Here is a 19,553-nt window from a genome sequence, read left to right as displayed (position 1 = left end):
GTGGGAGTGAATGGGAAGGGGTTTGGGTCCATTGGGATTGTGTACAGTGGGAGTGAACGGGAAGGGGTTTGGGCCCATTGGGATTGTGTACAGTGGGAGTGAATGGGAAGGGGTTTGGGTCCATTGGGATTGTGTACAGTGGGAGTGAATGGGAAGGGGTTTGGTCCATTGGGATTGTGTACATTGGGCGTGAATGGGAAGGGGTTTGGGTCCATTGGGATTGTGTACAGTGGGAGTGAACGGGAAGGGGTTTCACATCCACCTCAGAGGGCAGACCTTGACCTCGGTTTGAGGACTAATGTGGGGCGAGTGCAATAGACAATAAAGATTTCAAACCACTCTGTGATTTCTTCTGACCCCGACTGGCAAAGAAATAGATCGCCACGGCGATCATGATGGTGATGGCCAAGTCGCCGATGACAATTCCAGCGATGATGCCACCGTCAATCCGGTAACAGCTGTCCTGTCCTGAGGGTGTTGTAGAACCTGGTTAGAGCACAGTACATGACCGGGGCCCGGTACCCAGCACAGACACATCATAACTTAGTTATAACACCACCAGTCCCAGCATTAAGGTGCAAAAAAGATTTACAAGGACTATACAAGAAGCGAAAGGTTACAACGATCAGGAAAGATTGATCAGGCTGGGGCTCTTTTATCTAGAAAACAGAAGGTTGAGGGGTGACCTGATCGAGGTCTTTAAAATTATGAAGGGTTTCGATAGGGTAGACGTAGAGAAGATGTTTCCACTTGTGGGGGAGACCAGAACTAGGGGCCATCAATATAAGAGAGTCACTGATAAATCCAATCGGGAATTCAGGAGAAACCTCTTTCCCCAGAGAGTGGTGAGAATGGGGAACTCGCTACCACAGGGAGTGGTCGAGGCGAAGAGCAGAGATACATTTAAGGGGAGGCTGGATAAACACACGAGGGAGAAAGGAATAGAAGGATATGGTGATGGGGTGAGATGAAGAGGGGTGGGAGGAGGCTGGTGTTGATGGGGTGAGATGAAGAGGGGTGGGAGGAGGCTGGTGTTGATGGGGTGAGATGAAGAGGGGTGGGAGGAGGCTGGTGTTGATGGGTGAGATGAAGAGGGGTGGGAGGAGGCTGGAGTTGATGGGTGAGATGAAGAGGGGTGGGAGGAGGCTGGTGTTGATGGGGTGAGATGAAGAGGGGTGGGAGGAGGCTGGTGTTGATGGGGTGAGATGAAGAGGGGTGGGAGGAAGCTGGTGTTGATGGGGTGAGATGAAGAGGGGTGGGAGGAGGCTGGTGTTGATGGGGTGAGATGAAGAGGGGTGGGAGGAGGCTGGTGTTGATGGGGTGAGATGAAAAGGGGTGGGAGGAGGCTGGTGTTGATGGGGTGAGATGAAGAGGGGTTGGAGGAGGCTGGTGTTGATGGGGTGAGATGAAGAGGGGTAGGAGGAGGCTGGTGTTGATGGGGTGAGATGAAGAGGGGTGGGAGGAGGCTGGTGTTGATGGGGTGAGATGAAGAGGGGTGGGAGGAGGCTGGTGTTGATGGGGTGAGATGAAGAGGGGTGGGAGGAGGCTGGTGTTGATGGGGTGAGATGAAGAGGGGTGGGAGGAGGCTGGTGTTGATGGGGTGAGATGAAGAGGGGTGGGAGGAGGCTGGTGTTGATGGGGTGAGATGAAGAGGGGTGGGAGGAGGCTGGTGTTGATGGGGTGAGATGAAGAGGGGTTGGAGGAGGCTGGTGTTGATGGGGTGAGATGAAGAGGGGTGGGAGGAGGCTGGTGTTGATGGGGTGAGATGAAGAGGGGTGGGAGGAGGCTGGTGTTGATGGGTTGAGATGAAGAGGGGTGGGAGGGGGCTGGTGTTGACGGGGTGAGATGAAGAGGGGTGGGAGGAGGCTGGTGTTGATGGGGTGAGATGAAGAGGGGTGGGAGGAGGATGGTGTTGATGGGTTGAGATGAAGAGGGGTGGGAGGAGGCTGGTGTTGATGGGTTGAGATGAAGAGGGGTGGGAGGGGGCTGGTGTTGATGGGGTGAGATGAAGAGGGGTGGGAGGAGGCTGGTGTTGATGGGGTGAGATGAAGATGTGTGGGAGGGGGCTGTTGTTGATGGGGTGAGATGAAGAGGGGTGGGAGGAGGCTGGTGTTGATGGGGTGAGATGAAGAGGGGTGGGAGGAGGCTGGTGTTGATGGGGTGAGATGAAGTGGGGTGGGAGGAGGCTGGTGTTGATGGGGTGAGATGAAGAGGGGTGGGAGGAGGATGGTATTGATGGGGTGAGATGAAGAGTGATGGGAGGAGGCTGGTGTTGATGGGGTGAGATGAAGAGGGGTGGGAGGAGGCTGGTGTTGATGTGGTGAGATGAAGAGGGGTGGGTGGAGGCTGGTGTTGATGGGGTGAGATGAAGAGGGGTGGGAGGAGGCTGGTGTTGACGGGGTGAGATGAAGAGCGGTGGGAGGAGGATGGTATTGATGGGGTGAGATGAAGTGGGGTGGGAAGAGGCTGCTGTTGATGGGGTGAGATGAAGATGGGTGGGAGGAGACTGGTGTTGATGGGGTGAGATGAAGAGGGGTGGGAGGAGGCTGGTGTTGATGGGGTGAGATGAAGAGCGATGGGAGGAGGCTGGTGTTGATGGGGTGAGATGAAGAGGGGTGGGAGGAGGCTGGTGTTGATGGGGTGAGATGAAGAGCGGTGGGAGGAGGCTGGTGTTGATGGGGTGAGATGAAGAGGGGTGGGAGGAGGCTGGTGTTGATGGGGTGAGATGAAGAGGGGTGGGAGGAGGCTGGTGTTGATGGGGTGAGATGAAGAGGGGTGGGAGGAGGCTGGTGTTGATGGGGTGAGATGAAGTGGGGTGGGAGGAGGCTGGTGTTGATGGGGTGAGATGAAGATGGGTGGGAGGAGGTTGGTGTTGATGGGTGAGATGAAGATAGGTGGGAGGAGGCTGGTGTTGATGGGGTGAGATGAAGTGGGGTGGGAGGAGGCTGGTGTTGACGGGGTGAGATGAAGAGGGGTGGGAGGAGGCTGGTGTTGACGGGGTGAGATGAAGAGGGGTGGGAGGAGGCTGGTGTTGACGGGGTGAGATGAAGAGGGGTGGGAGGAGGCTGGTGTTGACGGGGTGAGATGAAGAGGGGTGGGAGGAGGCTGGTGTTGACGGGGTGAGATGAAGAGGGGTGGGAGGAGGCTGGTGTTGACGGGGTGAGATGAAGAGGGGTGGGAGGAGGCTGGTGTTGACGGGGTGAGATGAAGAGGGGTGGGAGGGGGCTGGTGTTGATGGGGTGAGATGAAGATGGGTGGGCGGAGGCTGGTGTTGATGGGGTGAGATGAAGAGGGGTGGGAGGAGGCTGGTGTTGATGGGGTGAGATGAAGAGCGGTAGGAGGAGGCTGGTGTTGACGGGGTGAGATGAAGAGCGGTGGGAGGAGGCTGGTGTTGACGAGGTGAGATGAAGAGGGGTGGGAGGAAGCTGGTGCGGAGCATAAACAGCGGCACGGAGCAGTGGGGCCGAGTCGCTTGTGTCTGTGTAATTCTTGGTAAAACCATGCTGGTGAAATGATCGCGGTCACTGCAGGTTAATTATAAGAATGTAGACACTCACCATTCTGCTCACTCGCTGTACCTGTGGGACCATCAAAGAGCAGTAGTTAGTAACGGCAAACTCATAATAAAGTGATAGAATGTTACAGCATTCAGCCTCCTCGAGCCTGTTACACTGGAACAGGAGGAGGCCCATTCAGCCCCTCGAGCCTGTTACACAGGAACAGGAGGAGGCCCATTCAGCCCCTCGAGCCTGTTACACAGGAACAGGAGGAGGCCCATTCAGCCTCTCGAGCCTGTTACACAGGAACAGGAGGAGGCCCATTCAGGCCCCTCGAGCCTGTTACACAGGAACAGGAGGAGGACCATTCAGCCCTTCCAGCCTGTTACGCAGGAACAGGAGGAGGCCCATTCAGCCTCTCGAGCCGGTTACACAGGAACAGGAGGAGGCCCATTCAGCCCCTCGAGCCTGTTCCGCCAGGTCCGTGCTGGTATTTATGCTCTGCACCAGCCTCCTCCCACCCCTCTTCATCTCACCCATCAACACCAGCCTCCTCCCACCCCTCTTCATCTCACCCCATCAACACCAGCCTCCTCCCACCCCTCTTCATCTCACCCCATCAACACCAGCCTCCTCCTACCCCTCTTCATCTCACCCCATCAACACCAGCCTCCTCCCACCCCTCTTCATCTCACCCCATCAACACCAGCCTCCTCCCACCCCTCTTCATCTCACCCCATCAACACCAGCCTCCTCCCTCCCCTCTTCATCTCACCCCATCAACACCAGCCTCCTCCCACCCCTCTTCATCTCACCCCGTCAACACCAGCCTCCTCCCACCCCTCTTCATCTCACCCCATCAACACCAGCCTCCTCCCACCCCTCTTCATCTCACCCCGTCAACACCAGCCTCCTCCCACCCCTCCTCATCTCACCCCATCAACACCAGCCTCCTCCCATCCCTCTTCAACTCACCCCATCAACACCAGCCTCCTCCCACCCCTCTTCATCTCACCCCATCACCATATCCTTCTATTCCTTTCTCCCTCGTGTGTTTATCCATCTTCCCCTTAAATGTATCTCTGCTCTTCGCCTCGACCACTCCCTGTGGTAGTGAGTTCCCCATTCTCACCACTCTCTGGGGAAAGAGGTTTCTCCTGAATTCCCTATTGGATTTATCAGTGACTCTCTTATATTGATGGCCCCTAGTTCTGGTCTCCCCCACAAGTGGAAACATCTTCTCTACGTCTACCCTATCGAAACCCTTCATAATTTTAAAGACCTCGATCAGGTCACCCCTCAGCCTTCTCTTTTCTAGTGATCTCTGTTTTTAGAAATGCGACACAGAGAGTTGAGTGTGACCAGGAAGTGTCAGCTGGAACTGTCCATTAGTAGAAGATCTCCCAGGGCAGATACAGCATGGGTTAAATACAGAGTAAAGCTCCCTCTACACTGTCCCATCAAACACTCCCAGGGCAGGTACAGCACAGGTTAGATATAGAGTAAAGCTCCCTCTACACTGTCCCATCAAACACTCCCAGGGCAGGGACAGCACGGGTTAGATACAGAGTAAAGCTCCCTCTACACTGTCCCATCAAACACTCCCAGGGCAGGGACAGCACGGGGTTAGATACAGAGTAAAGCTCCCTCTACACTGTCCCATCAAACACTCCCAGGGCAGGTACAGCATGGGTTAGATACAGAGTAAAGCTCCCTCTACACTGTCCCATCAAACACTCCCAGGGCAGGTACAGCATGGGTTAGATACAGAGTAAAGCTCCCTCTATACTGTCCCATCAAACACTCCCAGGGCAGGTACAGCATGGGTTAGATACAGAGTAAAGCTCCCTCTACACTGTCCCATCAAACACTCCCAGGGCAGATACAGCACGGGTTAAATACAGAGTAAAGCTCCCTCTACACTGTCCCATCAAACACTCCCAGGACAGGTACAGCACGGGTTAGATACAGAGTAAAGCTCCCTCTACACTGTCCCATCAAACACTCCCAGGGCAGGTACAGCACGGGGTTAGATACAGAGTAAAGCTCCCTCTACACTGTCCCATCAAACACTCCCAGGGCAGGTACAGCACGGGTTAGATACAGAGTAAAGCCCCCTCTACACTGCCCCATCAAACACTCCCAGGGCAGGTACAGCACAGGTTAGATACAGAGTAAAGCTCCCTCTACACTGTCCCATCAATCACTCCCAGGGCAGGTACAGCACGGGTTAGATACAGAGTAAAGCTCCCTCTTCTCTGTCCCATCAAACACTCCCAGGGCAGGTACAGCACGGGTTAGATACAGAGTAAAGCTCCCTCTACACTGCCCCATCAAACACTCGCAGGGCAGGTACAGCACGGGGTTAGATACAGAGTAAAGCTCCCTCTACACTGTCCCATCAAACACTCCCAGGGCAGGTACAGCACGGGTTAGATACAGAGTAAAGCCCCCTCTACACTGCCCCATCAAACACTCCCAGGGCAGGTACAGCACGGGTTAGATACAGAGTAAAGCTCCCTCTACACTGTCCCATCAATCACTCCCAGGGCAGGTACAGCACGGGTTAGATACAGAGTAAAGCTCCCTCTACACTGTCCCATCAAACACTCCCAGGGCAGCTACAGCATGAGTTAGATACAGAGTAAAGCTCCCTCTACAATGTCCCATCAAACACTCCCAGGGCAGGTACAGCACGGGTTAGATACAGAGTAAAGCTCCCTCTACACTGTCCCATCAAACACTCCCAGGGCAGGTACAGCACGGGTTAGATACAGAGTAAAGCTCCCTCTACACTGTCCCATCAAACACTCCCAGGGCAGGTACAGCATGGGTTAGATACAGAGTAAAGCTCCCTCTACACTGTCCCATCAAACACTCCCAGGGCAGGTACAGCATGGGTTAGATACAGAGTAAAGCTCCATCTACACTGTCCCATCAAACACTCCCAGGGCAGGTACAGCACGGGGTTGGATACAGAGTAAAGCTCCCTCTACACTGTCCCATCAAACACTCCCAGGGCAGGTACAGCACGGGTTAGATACAGAGTAAAGCTCCCTCTACACTGTCCCATCAATCACTCCCAGGGCAGGTACAGCACGGGTTAGATACAGAGTAAAGCTCCCTCTTCTCTGTCCCATCAAACACTCCCAGGGCAGGTACAGCACGGGTTAGATACAGAGTAAAGCTCCCTCTACACTGCCCCATCAAACACTCGCAGGGCAGGTACAGCACGGGGTTAGATACAGAGTAAAGCTCCCTCTACACTGTCCCATCAAACACTCCCAGGGCAGGTACAGCACGGGTTAGATACAGAGTAAAGCCCCCTCTACACTGCCCCATCAAACACTCCCAGGGCAGGTACAGCACGGGTTAGATACAGAGTAAAGCTCCCTCTACACTGTCCCATCAATCACTCCCAGGGCAGGTACAGCACGGGTTAGATACAGAGTAAAGCTCCCTCTACACTGTCCCATCAAACACTCCCAGGGCAGCTACAGCATGGGTTAGATACAGAGTAAAGCTCCCTCTACAATGTCCCATCAAACACTCCCAGGGCAGGTACAGCACGGGTTAGATACAGAGTAAAGCTCCCTCTACACTGTCCCATCAAACACTCCCAGGGCAGGTACAGCACGGGTTAGATACAGAGTAAAGCTCCCTCTACACTGTCCCATCAAACACTCCCAGGGCAGGTACAGCATGGGTTAGATACAGAGTAAAGCTCCCTCTACACTGTCCCATCAAACACTCCCAGGGCAGGTACAGCATGGGTTAGATACAGAGTAAAGCTCCATCTACACTGTCCCATCAAACACTCCCAGGGCAGGTACAGCACGGGGTTGGATACAGAGTAAAGCTCCCTCTACACTGTCCCATCAAACACTCCCAGGGCAGGTACAGCACGGGTTAGATACAGAGTAAAGCTCCCTCTACACTGTCCCATCAAACACTCCCAGGGCAGGTACAGCACGGGTTAGATACAGAGTAAAGCTCCCTCTACACTGTCCCATCAAACACTCCCAGGGCAGGTACAGCACGGGTTAGATGCAGAGTAAAGCTCCCTCTACACTGTCCCATCAAACACTCCCAGGGCAGGTACAGCACGGGTTAGATACAGAGTAAAGCTCCCTCTACACTGTCCCATCAAACACTCCCAGGGCAGGTACAGCTCGGGTTAGATACAGAGTAAAGCTCCCTCTACACTGTCCCATCAAACACTCCCAGGGCAGGTACAGCATGGGTTAGATACAGAGTAAAGCTCCCTCTACACTGTCCCATCAAACGCTCCCAGGGCAGGTACAGCATGGGTTAGATACAGAGTAAAGCTCCCTCTACACTGTCCCATCAAACACTCCCAGGGCAGGTACAGCACGGGGTTGGATACAGAGTAAAGCTCCCTCTACACTGTCCCATCAAACACTCCCAGGGCAGGTACAGCACGGGTTAGATACAGAGTAAAGCTCCCTCTACACTGTCCCATCAAACACTCCCAGGGCAGGTACAGCACGGGTTAGATACAGAGTAAAGCTCCCTCTACACTGTCCCATCAAACACTCCCAGGGCAGGTACAGCACGGGTTAGATACAGAGTAAAGCTCCCTCTACACTGTCCCATCAAACACTCCCAGGGCAGGTACAGCTCGGGTTAGATACAGAGTAAAGCTCCCTCTACACTGTCCCATCAAACACTCCCAGGGCAGGTACAGCACGGGTTAGATACAGAGTAAAGCTCCCTCTACACTGTCCCATCAAACACTCCCAGGGCAGTTACAGCACGGGTTAGATACAGAGTAAAGCTCCCTCTACACTGTCCCATCAAACACTCCCAGGGCAGGTACAGCACAGGGTTAGATACAGAGTAAAGCTCCCTCTACACTCTCCCCATCAAACACTCCCAGGGCAGGGACAGATGGAATGTGGCACCCCCTAGACTGTGTGACTCACTCGGACAACAGGCAGGTGAGCTCAGGGGAAACTATAACCACATTTTTTTAACCTTTTAAGCACTGGATGAATTTTGCAACAGGAATTGCTGTTAAAACTACCAAAGTTATCGTAGAGACAGCAGGCTTTACCCCGCACGTGACACCAACAACTCCCATTTATACAGCGCCTTTAACATAGCAAAACGTCCCAAATGTTTTTAGCCATGCATTCTCTCGCCCTCAAAGTTTGGTCACTTTTAGATTCAGTCAAATGGAGATTCAGTCACGTTTACCATGACAGTGTTAGAATATCCAATTTCAAATGTCTGAACCTGAATTTTAAGGTCACAGACACATATCTGTCCTCTTCATCGTCCTCTTCTTTCCGGGTCTTCTGTAACCGCTTGCTGCTTGCGGCATCAGTTGACTGGACATAGAAAAGTCAAAACATAGAAGATAGGAGCAGGAGTCGACCATTCGGCCTCTCGAGCCTGCTCCGCCATTCAATGAGATCATGGCTGATCATCCAAGTTATTATTAATAGGTGGAATACAATCACCAAATGAACAACGACTAAATCATGGGAGGTAATTCTTATCCAGGGGTGGACCTCGATGTTCAGTTGATGATTGTGTGAACAAGTGTCCCCACGAGCTTTGAGGGCCGGAGACAGCAGGGCTAAAAACATTTGGGAAATACGTGACACGCTGGTACTTTTCCCTCAGAAGATAAGATCTCGAAAGTTCTGTGAGAGCCACCAGTCAACAACACTGCAGATGTGAAAAAACAAGGACAGTCTCCAGTCCTTGGATGTCTGGCCCTGGTGAACTGAGAGTTAAAACAGATAGATAGAGAGAGAGGGAGGAAAACCACATCACCCACAGTTTGGGACATGAGTGCTGTGGGAGAGTTGCCAAGTTTTATTGGACAAGTTGGAATAAACGGGTCTTTTTCCGAGTGGTAGGCAGTGACTAGTGGGGTACCGCAGGGATCGGTCCTAGGACCCCAGCTATTTCACAATATATATTAATGATCTAGACAAGGGAATTGGATGTAATATCTCCAAATTTGCAGACGACACAAAGCTGGGTGGGCGTGTGTGCTGTGAGGAGGATGCCGAGAAACTCCAGTATGATTTGGACAGGTTGGGTGATTGGGCAGAAGCATGGCAGATGCAATGTAACGTGGATAAATGCGAGGTTATCCACTTTGGTGGCAAAAACAGGAAGACAGATTATTATCTGAGCGGCAATAGATTGGGAAAAGGGGAAGTGCAACGAGACCTGGGTGTCCTTGTGCACCAGTCGCTGAAGGTAAGCATGCAGGTGCAGCAGGCGGTTAAGAAGGCAAATGGTATGTTGGCCTTCGTAGCGAGAGGGTTCGAGTACAGGAACAAGGATGTCTTGCTGCAGTTGTACAGGGCCTTGGTGAGACCACACCTTGAGTATTGTGTGCAGCTTTGGTCACCTTATCTGAGGAAGGATGTTCTTGCCATGGAAGGAGTTCAGCGAAGATTCACCAGGCTGATACCTGGGATGGTAGAAGTGACATATGAGGAGAGATTGGGTCTGTTAAGTCTGTGAGTTGTTCAAGTAATTAATACTCAGACTTAATCAGTAACAATAAAACAGGTCTTTACTGGTTGGAGGTAGGGACTACACTGAATACAAGATTACTGCACAGTGCTTATATACCGGTGTGTTCACCCCCGGTATTACGTCTACAGCAGCCTGAGAAAGTAGTACATCTCTTAAGGTGGAACAGGCTTAAGCTCTCTTAAGGTGGAACAGGTTACATACACAACACTCCTCCCTTCTTAGCTTTATAGTCATCCCCCCATTTAACATAACGTAATAACATATATACATATATAACTTCATGTTTAACGTAACATATCACAGATTCAGTCTCTGCAGAAAACAGTTCACAGATTCAATCTCTGTGGTGTAGTCGGTTCACGTTACTCATTCAATAGTCCTTTCATGGATTTAACAGCTTGAACTTCCGAACTGATTTGGCTCCGTTCGGAGGGACCACGTGTGTGATCTGGTAGAGGTGATAATGGTTCAGATGGGTCATCTTCTGTTTTTACTTTTCCTTTTCTGCTTCTTGGAGACTCTCTGGGCTCCATTGTCAGCTGCCACAGCTGCCAGATGCATGCGCAGTTCCTCCTTCTCTTCCTCCTGTTTCCGTCGTAGAGCCAGCTTCTCCCGATGTTCCGTAGACTTTTGGTGCTCCTCCATGATTTCTGCACTTTGGGAGTCGAAGTTACAAGCTGGGCAGGACAGGACATCGTAATATTCGGTGTCGTCCACCAGGTCATGGTAATATTCGGTGTCGTCCTGAGCTAGACCAGTGAGAGGGTCGTCTATTTCCTCCATACCCAGCTGGACGTTAGCCAGCTCTTGTTCCAAATCCAGACATCTTTCCTGAAGAGACTTCTTCATGTGTACCTCTGCATCCAGCTTTTTCTGGGCTTTCAGCAAGTCGTTTACTAGTGACCTCATTTGTGATTTTAATACTTCAACTTCCTTTGGAGATTGATTGATCGGACTATGCAATCCCTCTACCGGAGCAGCTGTTTCAGCGGTCTGTTGTTCTACATTGACGTGAGTCAGCGTACTTTTGGCATCCAATGGCTGCTCTGTTGCAGTCGTTTCAGTCTGTGTCGTCACATCAGCCATCTCAATGACTTTTGAGAGCTCCGAACCCTTTTCCTTTGAAGATCGCAGCTCGTGTTCAAGTTTTTCCCATTTCAGAGTCTTGTCCCTCAGCATATGAAGGAGTTGGCTGACCGTTAACTCTTCTGACACCAGATTATGGCACGCACCTTCAGAACCTGAATCAGCTTTGATTCGTTCGGCCTCCTCGCGCAGATGGTTGGTGTGCTCCTGCTCCATTTTCTCCATCAGTTGCTTCTGTTGCCTTTCCAGATTCTCCCACTCTGTAACAAAGAACTTTTTTATTTCATTCATCTCTTGCTCAAAACGGCGAATCATTTGTTCTAATTGCTGTTGTAGTTTGAAATGGAGTTGAGTTCGAGCCCAGTGTCCCTCAAAAATGTGCATATCAGTAGACTTGACAGACTCAGAATTCTCTGTTAAACTATGTTGTTGTTGCTCAGTGGAATTCTGTGCTGAAACTTTGTCTTTTGCACATGGGTTGGTCTTACCATCACCAGTTCTAGAGTCTGGGCTGATTATCTGCACCGAGTTCTCACTCTTTATGGCTTTTAGCGAATGCCAGTCCATATTTATGTTTCTAAACCACTCCCGGCCTAGTAGTGGTGGACCTCCCTCCGGTAGCACATATAAGTCCATTATTTGACTTCCTTCGCCCTTGTTGGCCACTGCAACCTTTATTGTCCCGATGGGGTACACTCTCTGCCCCGTGTAGGTTGTCAATATAATCTCCGTATCCTGTAGGGGAATATGTTGGAATAACCTTCTGTAATCTTTCTTATTCATGACCGACAATGCCGATCCAGTGTCCAATTCCATTTTTACTTGGACTCCTTCTATCTGAAGAGTAACCCAAATTGTCTGGAGGTCTGCACCCTTACCAACATTGAGTACCCTTAAGCTAGCCAGTTCAATACTGCTTAAGCCAGCCAGTTCATTACTGCTAGCGTCTGAATCGGACTCCTGTTCAGCCACCTTGTGTACTTTTGCGTATTTTCCTTGCGGTGACTTCTTGTTGCTGGTCTTCTTCCCTGACCTGCATACTCTAGCTATATGTCCAAGCCTACCACAAGTTCTACATTCTTGATTTTTAAACCAACACTGGTTCTGATCATGCGTTGTCTTTCCACAACGATAACATTTGCCAGAACTCACACCCAATTTGTGTGCACTGAGCTCCGGTGACCGTAGCTGCATTACTGCCGTGCCTCTCGCTGCGGCTTTGTGTGCTGCTGCCATAGTGACCACCTTCTCAAGCATCAGCTCATTCTCCTCGAGCAGTCGCTTTTGTGTATCCTGTTTAAATAAACCACACACAAATTTGTCTCGTAGTGCATCTGTCAGTCCCGTTCCAAACTGGCAATATTTCGCTAATTTACGCAATTCCAGCAAATATTCAGCATTGCTTTCATGCTGTAGCTGCCTTCTGTCGTAAAATTTAAATCGTTCCGCTAGCATCAGCGGCGTGGGGTTTAGATGATCTTTCAGGACAGTAACAATCTCATCGAACGTCTTATCCGCCGGTTCATCTGGTGATAACAGGTGTTTCAATTGCCCGTATGTCTTCGCACCCATTAAATTTAATAATGTTAGAGCTTTATCTTGGTCACGAATTTTATTGGCCTTACAATAATTTTTTACTCTTTCAACATATATGGCCCAATCTTCGAGGTCACTATCAAAGGTGCTAATATTCCCGTGTTTAGGCATTGTAGATTTGCAATTTCTCAGATTTTCTTTTCTTTACTTGTTATCAAAGATGGCGGCTTCCCGCTCTTGCCGTCGTCCTCCGCCCACAAAATGGCGGTTTTCCCGCGCTTGGCGGTCTTCACCCGTCCCCCGACGCCGTCTCCCTTCAGCCCCCGAGTGCGGCCCTGATCGATGGTTGCAATCGATGGCCCGGCTGCGCCTCGCACTTGAAAGCGGCCCGGCCCTTATCTGCCGATCGCTATCGCCCTGTACCTCTCTCTTCCCCAGTCCTGTCTTCTACTCCGGTTCACAAGCTGATGGAGGCTTCAGGGTCCTAATGCCTGTCGCTTCCAGTGGGGTGGTGAGTGGTGAGGTTTGAAACCTCTCTTCAACCGCCGTGGAATAACTGCCGCAGGGTAAGAACCTGACTCGTCGCCAGTGTTAAGTCTGTGAGTTGTTCAAGTAATTAATACTCAGACTTAATCAGTAACAATAAAACAGGTCTTTACTGGTTGGTGGTAGGGACTACACTGAATACAAGATTACTGCACAGTGCTTATATACCGGTGTGTTCACCCCCGGTATTACGTCTACAGCAGCCTGAGAAAGTAGTACATCTCTTAAGGTGGAACAGGCTTAAGCTCTCTTAAGGTGGAACAGGTTACATACACAACAGGGTCGATTGGGCTTATACTCGCTGGAGTTTAGAAGAATGAGAGGGGATCTCATCGAAACCTATACAATTCTGACAGGACTAGACAGACTAGATGCAGGAAGGATGTTCCCGATGGTCGGGGAGTCCAGAACCAGGGGTCACAGTCTAAGGATAAGGGGTAGGCCATTTAGGACAGAAATGAGGAGGAATTTCTTCACCCAGAGAGTGGTGAACCTGTGGAATTCTCTACCACAGAAGGCAGTAGAGGCCAATTCATTAAATATATTCAAGAAGGAGTTGGATATATTTCTTAAGGCTAAAGGGATCAAGGGATATGGGGAGAAGGCAGGGACAGGGTACTGAGTTTGGACGATCAGCCATGATCTCATTAAATGGCGGAGCAGGCTCGAGGGGCCGAATGGCCTACTCCTGCTCCTATCTTCTATGTTTCTATGTTTCTATGACACTGACATTCGGGGCTATACTCGATGGTGATCAGTTGCCAGTTAATGTTAGTCATACCTCTAGTCATTGTTGAATTAACATCTCCTCTGGTGAATAATAAGATACTGTATGTGGTTTTGCTTTTAAACACCTGAGCTTAAAGTAAATGATTTTAGATGCTTGCTTGTGATAAGTACATGAATTGAGTGCAGTTTGTATTCTGGTACTGTATTTACTTGTAGCCTCCTGTTGATTTTTAAGTTAAAGTAGTTTCACTGATTCACTGGGTTCAGTGTAGTCTGTTCCACGGGACACAACTTTATAAACTGAAATACAATCAGAACTTCCGACAACACAGAAGGTGACAACAACAACTTGCGTTGTCCCAGGCCGCTTCGCAGGAGCGATTATCAAACTAAATTCGACCCCAAGCCACATCAGGAGATATTAGGGCAGGCGACCAAAAGCTTGGTCAAAGAGGGAAGTTTTAAGGAGTGTCTGAAAGGAGGAGAGAGAGGCGGAGAGCTTTAGGGAGGGAATTCCAGAGCTCGGGGCCCAGGCAGCTGAAGGCACAGCCGCCAATGGTGGAGCGATGGAAATCGGGGGGATGCTCAAGAGGCTGGAATTGGAGGAGCGCAGAGATCTGGGAGGGTTGTAGGGGGCTGGAGGAGGTTACAGAGATAGGGAGGGTTGTAGGGGCTGGAGGAGGTTACAGTGATAGGAAGGGTTGTGGGGCTGGAGGAGGTTACAGAGATAGGGAGGGTTGTAGGGGCTGGAGGAGGTTACAGTGATAGGAAGGGTTGTGGGGCTGGAGGAGGTTAGAGAGATAGGGAAGGTTGTAGGGGGCTGGAGGAGGTTACAGAGATAGGGAGGGTTGTCAGGACTGGAGGAGGTTACAGAGATAGGGAGGGTTGTAGGATCTGGAGGAGGTTACAGAGATAGGGAGGGATATAGGGGCTGGAGGAGGTTACAGAGATAGGGAGGGTTGTAGGGGCTGGAGGTGGTTACAGAGATAGGGAGGGTTGTAGGGGCTGGAGGATGTTACAGAGATAGGGAGGGTTGTAGGGGCTGGAGGAGGTTACAGAGATAGGGAGGGTTGTAGGGGCTGGAGGAGGTTACAGAGATAGGGAGGGTTGTAGGGGCTGGAGGAGGTTACAGTGATAGGAAGGGTTGTGGGGCTGGAGGAGGTTAGAGAGATAGGGAGGGTTGTAGGGGCTGGAGGAGGTTACAGAGATAGGAAGGGTTGTGGTGCTGGAGGAGGTTACAGACATACAGAGGGTTGTAGGGGGCTGGAGGAGGTTACAGAGATAGGGAGGGTTGTAGGGGCTGGAGGAGGTTACAGAGAGAGGCAGTGTTGTAGAGGGATGGAGGAGGTTACACAGATAGGGATGGTTGTAGGGGCTGGAGATGGTTACAGAGATAGAGAGAGTTGTAGGGGGCTGGAGGAGGTTACAGAGATAGGGAGGGTTGTAGGGGGCTGAAGGAGCTTACAGAGATAGGCAGGGTTGTAGGGGGCTGGAGGAGGTTACAGAGATAGGGATGGTTGTAGGTGCTGGAGGAGGTTACAGGGATAGGGAGGGTTGTAGTTGGCTGGAGGAGGTTACAGAGATAGGGAGAGTTGTAGGGGGCTGGAGGAGGTTACAGAGATAGGGAGGGTTGTAGGGGCTGGAGGAGGTTACACAGATAGAGAGGGTTGTAGGGGCTGGAGGAGGTTACAGAGATGGGGAGAGTTGTAGGGGCTGGAGGAGGTTACAGAGATAGGGATGGTTGTAGGGGGCTGGAGGAGGTTACAGAGATAGGGAGGGTTGTAGGGGCTGGAGGATATTACAGCGATAGGGAGGGTTGTAGGATTGGAGGAGGTTACAGAGATAGGGAGGGTTGTAGGGGGCTGGAGGAGGTTACAGAGATAGGGAGTGTTGTAGTGGGCTGGAGGAGGTTACAGAGATAGGGAGGGTTGTAGAGACTGGAGGAGGTTACAGAGATAGGGAGCGTTGTAGGGGGCTGGAGGAGGTTACAGTGATTCGGAGAGTTCTGGGGGCTGGAGGAGGTTACAGAGATAGGGAGGGTTGTAGGGGGCTGGAGGATGTTACAGAGATAAGGAGGGTTGTAAAGGCTGGAGGAGGTTACAGAGATTGTGTGAGTTGTACGGGCTGGAGCAGGTTACAGAGATAGGGAGGGTTGTAGGGGGCTGGAGGAGGTTACAGAGATAGGGAGGGTTGTAGTGGCTGGAGGATGTTACAGAGATAGGGAGGGTTGTAGGGGCTGGAGGAGGTTACAGAGATAGGGAGTGTTGTAGGTGCTGGAGGATGTTACAGAGATAGGGAGGGTTGTAGGGGCTGGAGGAGGTTTCAGAGATAGGGAGTGTTGTAGGTGCTGGTGGAGGTTACAGAGATAGGGAGGGTTGTAGGGGCAGGAGGAGGTTACAGAGATAGGGAGGGATATAGGGGCTGGAGGAGGTTACAGAGATAGGGAGGGTTGTAGGGGCTGGAGGTGGTTACAGAGATAGGGAGGGTTGTAGGGGCTGGAGGATGTTACAGAGATAGGGAGGGTTGTAGGGGCTGGAGGAGGTTACAGAGATAGGGAGGGTTGTAGGGGCTGGAGGAGGTTACAGAGATAGGGAGGGTTGTAGGGGCTGGAGGAGGTTACAGTGATAGGAAAGGTTGTGGGGCTGGAGGAGGTTAGAGAGATAGGGAGGGTTGAAGGGGCTGGAGGAGGTTACAGAGATAGAGAGAGTTGTAGGGGGCTGGAGGAGGTTACAGAGATAGGGAGGGTTGTAGGGGCTGGAGGAGGTTACAGAGCTGGGAGGGTTGTAGAGGGCTGGAGGACGTTACAGAGATAGGGAGGGTTGTAGGGGCTGGAGGAGGTTACACAGATATAGAGGGTTGTAGGGGCTGGAGGAGGTTACAGAGATGGGGAGAGTTGTAGGGGCTGGAGGAGGTTACAGAGATAGGGAGTGTTGTAGGGGCAGGAGGAGGTTACAGAGATAGGGAGGGTTGTAGGGGCTGGAGGAGGTTACAGAGATAGGGAGGGTTGTAGGGGCTGGAGGAGGTTACAGAGATAGGGATGGTTGTAGGGTCTTGAGGAGGTTACAGAGATAGGGAGGTTTGTAGGGGCTGTAGGAGGGTACAGAGATAGGGAGGGTTGTAGTGGGCTGGAGGAAGTTACAGAGATAGGGAGAGTTGTAGTGGCTGGAGGAGGTTACAGAGATGGGGAGGGTTGTAGGGGCTGGAGGAGGTTACAGAGATCAGGAGGGTTGTAGGGGCTGGAGTAGGTTACAGGGATAGGGAGAGTTTTAGGGGCTGGAGGAGGTAACAGAGATAGGGAGGGTTGTAGGGGCTGGAGGAGGTTACAGAGATAGGGATGGTTGTAGGGTCTTGAGGAGGTTACAGAGATAGGGAGGTTTGTAGGGGCTGTAGGAGGGTACAGAGATAGGGAGGTTTGTAGTGGGCTGGAGGAAGTTACAGAGATAGGGAGAGTTGTAGTGGCTGGAGGAGGTTACAGAGATGGGGAGGGTTGTAGGGGCTGGAGGAGGTTACAGAGATCAGGAGGGTTGTAGGGGCTGGAGGAGGTTACAGGGATAGGGAGAGTTTTAAGGGCTGGAGGAGGTTACAGAGATAGGGAGGGTTGTAGGGGGCTGGAGGAGGTTACAGAGATTCGGAGAGTTGTGGGGGCTGGAGTAAGTTACAGACATAGGGAGGGTTGTAGGGGGCTGGAGGAGGTTACAGAGATAGGGAGGGTTGTAAAGGCTGGAGGAGGTTACAGAGATTGGGAGAGTTGTACGGGCTGGAGCAGGTTACAGAGATAGGGAGTGTGGTTCGGACTGGAGGAGGTTACAGAGATAGGGAGGTTTGTAGGGGCTGGAGGAGGTTACAGAGATAGGGAGGCTTGTAGTGGGCTGGAGGAGATTACAGAGATTGGGAGTGTTGTAGGGGGCTGGAGGAGGTTACAGCGATAGGGAGAGTTGTAGGGGGCTGGAGGAGGTTACAGAGATAGGGAGGGGTGTAGGGGCTGGAGGAGGTTACAGAGATAGGGAGGGTTGTAGGGGCTGGAGGAGGTTACAGAGATAGGGAGGGTTGTAGGGGCTGGAGGAGGTTACAAAGATAGGGAGGGTTGTAGTGGCTGGAGGATGTTACAGAGAGAGGGAGGGCTGTAGGGGCTGGTGGAGGTTATGGAGATAGGGAGGGTTGTAGGGGCTGGAGGAGGTTACACAGATAGGGAGGGTTGTAGGACTGGAGGATGTTACAGAGATAGGGAGGGTGGTAGGGACTGGAGGAGGTTACAGAGATAGGGAGGTTTGTAGGGGCTGGAGGAGGTTACAGAGATAGGGAGGCTTGTAGTGGGCTGGAGGAGGTTACAGAGATAGGGAGGGTTGTAGGGGCTTGAGGAGGTTACAAAGATAGGGAGGGTTGTAGTGGCTGGAGGATGTTACAGAGAGAGGGAGGGCTGTAGGGGCTGGTGGAGGTTACGGAGATAGGGAGGGTTGTAGGATCAGGAGGAGGTTACAGTGATAGGGAGGGTTGTAGGGGCTGGAGGAGGTTGCAGAGATAGGGAGGGTTGTAGGGGCTGGAGGAGTTTACAGAGATAGGGAGGTTTGTAGGGGCTGGTGGAGGTTACGGAGATAGGGAGGGTTGTAGGGGCAGGAGGAGTTTACTGAGATAGGGACGGTTGTAGGGGCTGGAGGAGGTTACAAAGATAGGGAGGGCTGTAGGGGCTGGAGGAGGTTACAGAGATAGGGAGGGTTGTAGGGGCTGGTGGAGGTTACAGAGTATTCGACTAAAAACAAGAGCATATAAGGTAGCCAAATGTAGTGGCAGGATAGAGGATTGGGAAAACTTTAAAAGACAGCAAAAAATAACATAAAGATTGATTAAGAAAGGGAAGATAGATTATGAAAGTAAATTAGCAAGAAATATAAAAACAGATAGTAAGAGTTTTTATAGTTATATAAAATGATAAAGGGTGGCTAAAGTAAATGTTGGTCCCTTAGAGGATGAGACCGGCAAATTAATGGTGGGAAATATGGAGATGGCAACAACACTGAATGAATATTTTGTATCAGGCTTTACAGTAGAAGACACTAAGAATATCCCAACACTGGACAAGCAGGGGGGGGAGGAGCTAAACACGATCAAAATCACTAAGGAAGTGGTACTCGGTAAAATAATGGGACTCAAGGTGGATAAATCGCCTGGACCTGATGGCTTACATCCTAGGTGTTAAGTCTGTGTGTTCTAGTTATGGTTAATAAGAATCACTGCACACAGACCACAAGAGTAAATTCAACAGGTCTTTACTAATCGGAGGTCAGGCTGAACTGCCCAATAAATCATTACACAGCACTTATATACCGGTGTGGTCACCACCGGTATTACAGTATACAGCAGCCAAGATAAAGTAGTGCATCTCTTAAAATAGTTCTCTTAAAGGTGGAACGGTTACATACACCACAATCCTCCCTTTTTAGCTTAACAGTATATATTCCCCATTAACATAACATAATAACATATATACACAACTTCATGTAAAAACAGTTCACAGATTCAGTCTCTGAGGAGGCCTCCTGATCCGAGACGGATAACGCCTTTCAGGGGTCTCTGGTTCTCGTTGCTGGGGTGACTCATCTAATAGTCCTTCACTGGACTTAACAGCTTGAACTTTCG

General features: G+C 51.1%; 1 protein-coding gene across 1 annotated transcript in view; it reads right to left on the bottom strand.

Moving 5' to 3' along the window:
- Positions 1-67: 67 nt before the first annotated feature.
- The window catches only part of LOC147110170 (TYRO protein tyrosine kinase-binding protein-like), a 32,332-nt gene continuing 12,846 nt past the window's right edge, over positions 68-19,553 (bottom strand). Inside the window, exons 2-3 of the mRNA XM_086004106.1 lie at positions 3,558-3,578; positions 68-468 (exon numbers count right to left, since the gene is read on the bottom strand). Coding sequence (XP_085860232.1) covers positions 296-468; positions 3,558-3,578 — 194 coding nt within the window. The 3' untranslated portion in view covers positions 68-295. The remainder of the gene's footprint in view (positions 469-3,557; positions 3,579-19,553) is intronic.

Source organism: Somniosus microcephalus, chromosome 12 (assembly GCF_052327205.1).
Source record: "Somniosus microcephalus isolate GS21.2 chromosome 12, FLI_Smic_1.0, whole genome shotgun sequence".
Lineage (NCBI taxonomy): Eukaryota > Metazoa > Chordata > Chondrichthyes > Squaliformes > Somniosidae > Somniosus > Somniosus microcephalus.
Note: the sequence above shows the minus strand (reverse complement) of the source record. Positions and strands in the feature narration are given on the sequence as shown.